This window comes from Buceros rhinoceros, unplaced genomic scaffold (genome assembly GCF_000710305.1).
Source record: "Buceros rhinoceros silvestris isolate BGI_N320 unplaced genomic scaffold, ASM71030v1 scaffold24659, whole genome shotgun sequence".
Taxonomy (NCBI): domain Eukaryota; kingdom Metazoa; phylum Chordata; class Aves; order Bucerotiformes; family Bucerotidae; genus Buceros; species Buceros rhinoceros.
Genome location: NW_010431254.1, coordinates 1 through 3,982, shown reverse-complemented (window position 1 = coordinate 3,982; position 3,982 = coordinate 1). Strand labels below are relative to the sequence as shown.

The 3,982-nt window shown below is 49.6% G+C and overlaps 1 protein-coding gene across 1 annotated transcript; it reads right to left on the bottom strand.

Moving 5' to 3' along the window:
• Window positions 1–5: 5 nt before the first annotated feature.
• On the bottom strand, window positions 6–2,843 carry SLITRK3 (SLIT and NTRK-like family, member 3; the record flags this gene model as incomplete). The annotated part of the gene is made up of 3 exons (XM_010143375.1): window positions 2,313–2,843; window positions 729–1,613; window positions 6–686 (listed from the first exon to the last, which is right to left on the bottom strand). Coding segments are annotated over exons 2-3 (1,548 nt in total), but the record flags the coding sequence as incomplete, so codon positions are not given.
• Between the last annotated feature and the right edge of the window lie 1,139 nt (window positions 2,844–3,982).

Sequence of the window (3,982 nt, the reverse complement as noted above, 5' to 3'; positions counted from 1 at the left end):
CGGGCCAGGGAGGTGCCGGCGAAGGCGTCAGTGGGCAGGGTGCGGAGCAAGTTGTCGTTGAGGAAGAGGAGCTTCAGGTTGGGCATGAGGCTGAAGGCCGCCGGCTGGATTTCCCTGATCAGGTTGTACTCAAAGTACAGGTAATGCAAACTCTGCAGGCCCCGGAACATGCCCGGGGTGAGCCGCTCAATGTCGTTGCCCTTAAGGTACAGGCTCTTGAGATTTGGCAGGTTGATAAAAGCCCCGTCCTGCACGTAGGAGATCCGGTTGTTCCCCAGGTGTAAGAGATCCAAGGAGGAAAAATTCCAGAAATCGGAGCGGTAGATTTTCTGGATCAAATTCCCACTCAGGTAGAGCTTCTTGGCATTCAAGGGCCTGGGCAGGAGCTCAGAGATGTTGTGAAACCCTCGCTCCTTGCAGTTGACTGTCAGGCCCAGGTCGTTGATGTGCAAACTGCAAGAGCACCCGGTAGGGCAGATGATGGGGATGGGGGGCCGGGTCTGGTAGGCAGCCACAGGCGGTTGGTTCGGCCCAGGGTACAGGCCGCGGGGTGTCGGGGGAGGCCGGGGTGCCCTGGGCTGCTTGGTGGGCTTGGGCTGCTTGTTGGATGTTTTGTACTCAACAGAGGAAGCGGTGAAATGGAAGGAGGACAGCATGGAGGAAGGCTTCGTAGGCCATGCATTCTCCTTGCTGGACGACAGCTGAGGGATGCCCAGGCTGGCTTCCACCTCGGAATCGGACAGCATGGGACAGAGCTTACTTCTTTTGATTTCCCGCAGGTCCTTCCCGTGGAAGTGGAAGGGGGTCTCGCAGGTTATGTCCCCCACCAGGGCAGTGTAGGGGATGCGCTCCAGCCAGCTCTTCAGCTGCACGATCTCACACGTACAGTTCCATGGGTTCTCCTCCAGCTGGATCTCCATCAGGCTCCTGCCAATATGGTCCAACATCCCACGGTACGAAAGGACTTTTAGCCGGTTCCCACGCAAGTCTAGGTGGGTTAAGGACACAGACTTAAATAAGTTGGTGGGAAGCATGGGGATAAGATTGTCATTCAGGATAAGGACCCTCAATTTACTGAGGTTTCGAAATGCCCCGCTTTCAATCCGTTTAATGACATTGTAATCTGCCTGCAGATACTCCAGACTTTCCAAACCCAGGAAAGTGTCGTTTCTGAAAATGTCCAATTTGTTTTCGTGCAAATACAACCTCTTCAGAACTCGGAGCCCATTAAAAGCCCCCGTCTGAATGTCCTGCAGTGCATTGTTCCCAAGGTTAATAGACACAGCATTGTTCAAGTGAAGAAAACTGTTGGTGTACAATTTCCTCATGGAATTCCTCTGCAGATAAAGTTTAAAAGGTCTCGACCACGACTCTGTTATCTGACTAATATTTATAAATCCTTTGTTGTCGCAGTGTATATGGAAAAGGCTTTCCTTCACTTCACAGTAACATGGATCAAAGCAGGGCTCATCGAGTTCCTCTGAGTCCTCTATCAAGGGAATTGGTGTAGTCCATGCTAGAGCAATTGTGCTTAGAAGAATTATCCACAACATCCTTCCCTTATGAAGCGTCCTCGCCGTGGAAGGTTTCATCATTTGTTGATGTTTACAAAACTGCAACAGGAAGAAAAAGGCAGATTTCAGTATTTCTCTCCTGCCCCGCTCCTTTCACTAAGCCCCTACCTGCTAGACTCGTGTGAGGCTCCTGCAAAGTTCAGCCATTGTTGGGCAGAGGTTCACAACCAACTCTAGGGGTGTCGGGTGGGCGAGCTTTGCCCTGATTTATGCTGAAGAGACGTTAGAAGGTTTAATCACGCGATACCAGGCTCCCTTATCCCCCCCCCTTTGGTATGTGCCACCTATAAAGAGGACAGCACACGCAGACCACACAGCAACGTGAACACACAAGCTGGACGTGTTGCGTCTTTATATGTTCTCCGCTGTCGGACCAGGATTTTGTACTGGTTTGCAATTTTAGCTTTGTAGCCATCAGAGCCCGCATCGTCTAGGGGGGAAGTACCCGTGGGTAGATTCCTTTGGTGTCGCACTACATCTCCCATACATGCAAACTCCCGAAGTTATTGAATCTTAATCCTTGAACCTCTCTCCCTCCCGGCTCAACATATTCCACACGCAAGTTCAAAGGAATGTGCAAGGTTTGCTGATGGCCCTGGCCGAACGGTTCCCTTCAGAAATCCCCCCAGCATCTTTAAAACAGTGCGTGGTTCACAACCCGGATTTAAAAGAAAACCTTCCCCTCGCGAATGCACCGACAAATTAACGCAACTGGTATATTATCAGATAAATGCTCACCACATATTAGTCATTTTAACTGATTAAAGCATTTGGAGATGATTAATCTTTCTAAAGCACATGCCCATGCGATCAGCAGATCTAAGGGGAAGTGACAGCTAGAGGCACCTAGGACCGAAACGCTCAGCCTGCCTTGGATCAGGGTGTTCTGTGCCCCCAGGACCCGGCAGGAGACCTGGTTAAAAAAGCTGAAAGTGGAAGAAAAAAAAAATACCTTGACACTTACCAGCCGATAAATTATCTATCCTACTATATAGGTTCCCGAATGAAGACACCATGCTTCTCCAATCAGATGAAAATAATACAGTACTAATGAGATGCAGCTCCTTCACCATATGGTTTCACCCTTCCTTTCACCAGATATTTCAAACGTATGGGCACCGAGCACTGCTAAGGATGGCAATAATAACGGCGGTGATGCAGCCTTCCTTGAATCTCTGAAATGCCCATTAGAATTATTCGGAGCAAGCGTTGCTTTTGGTCTTAATCTTTCGATAGAAAAGGTCCTTTTTTGCCTTCCTCGTGCCAGAACTAGAAAATTTTGCCCCCCATCCACAAACTTAAGAGCAGAAAGATGCATTTAGGGGAAGAGAAATGCCAGAGGAACCAGAATCCTTAGGATCAACTTGCAAATGAAACCCTCCCTTGCGGGAAAGAGGAGATGGTTGAAAGCATGAAAAGAGAAATACCCTCTGCAATTAAAACCAGCATCTAATTGGGAAGGAGAGATATGAGAGCTATATTGCAGTATCAGCCTCTCTGCCTCCTTTGCAAAATATTCACCACTTAAGTTCTTTCTCTTCTGCAAGGGCTGTAATAAAAAAATAATGAAAAAATAAATAAAGAGGATTATTATATCTTCTTTTTGGAAGAGGGGGTGTCTTTGACCCTAGGCAGAAACAAAAGGATCCAGAAAGATTGTACTTACCGGTCTGCAGGAGAGATTTTAGCACATCGTTACAAATAAAAAGAAGAGGGGAAGGGGGGAAAAAAAAAGCTCGAGTTTAAAGATTGCTGGTTTCTCTCTGTCTCTCCCTCTCTGTGTCTCTCTCTCCCTCTCTCTCTACTCCTGCTGCCCACCCTCTTTTGTTTGTTTTGGAGACAGTGTAGCTCACTAACATGTGTTCACCTCCAGAAAGCATCCTTAGAAGAAAAAGGAGGAGGAGGGAAGGAAAAAAAAAAAAAAAGAAGGGAAAAAAAAAGAAGCAAGCCTGAGACGTGCTGGGAATGCAATGAGCCCCTCAATGATCTTCTTTAGGATGCAGAGCTGCTGTTTGGCACACTCAATGGAGGAGGGAGGAGAGGGGCTGCTGCAGGCTCCAGAGCCGCCGCCGCCGCTCTTGGGGGGGGGGAGAGGGGCGGGTGCAGCCTCCAGCGCCGCCGCCGCCGCCTTCTCCGGGCACCGGCAGCACGGAGCGGGAGGTCTGGGGCGCGGCGGAGGATGTCGGGCTGTTCTGCTTCCCCGGGCGTGTGTGTGTGTGTTCGTGTGAGCGTGTGTGTTCGTGTCAGTGTGTGTGTGTGTGTGTTCGTGTGAGTGTGTGTGTGGTGGTGTTGCCCTGGATCAGGCTTTTTCCACGTCATGAAAATGAGCTTCAAGAAGGGGAACAAATGAAGGGGGCGCGCTTGGCACCAGGTCGGGGGCGCGCATTTGGGAAGCCCTGACTATACAT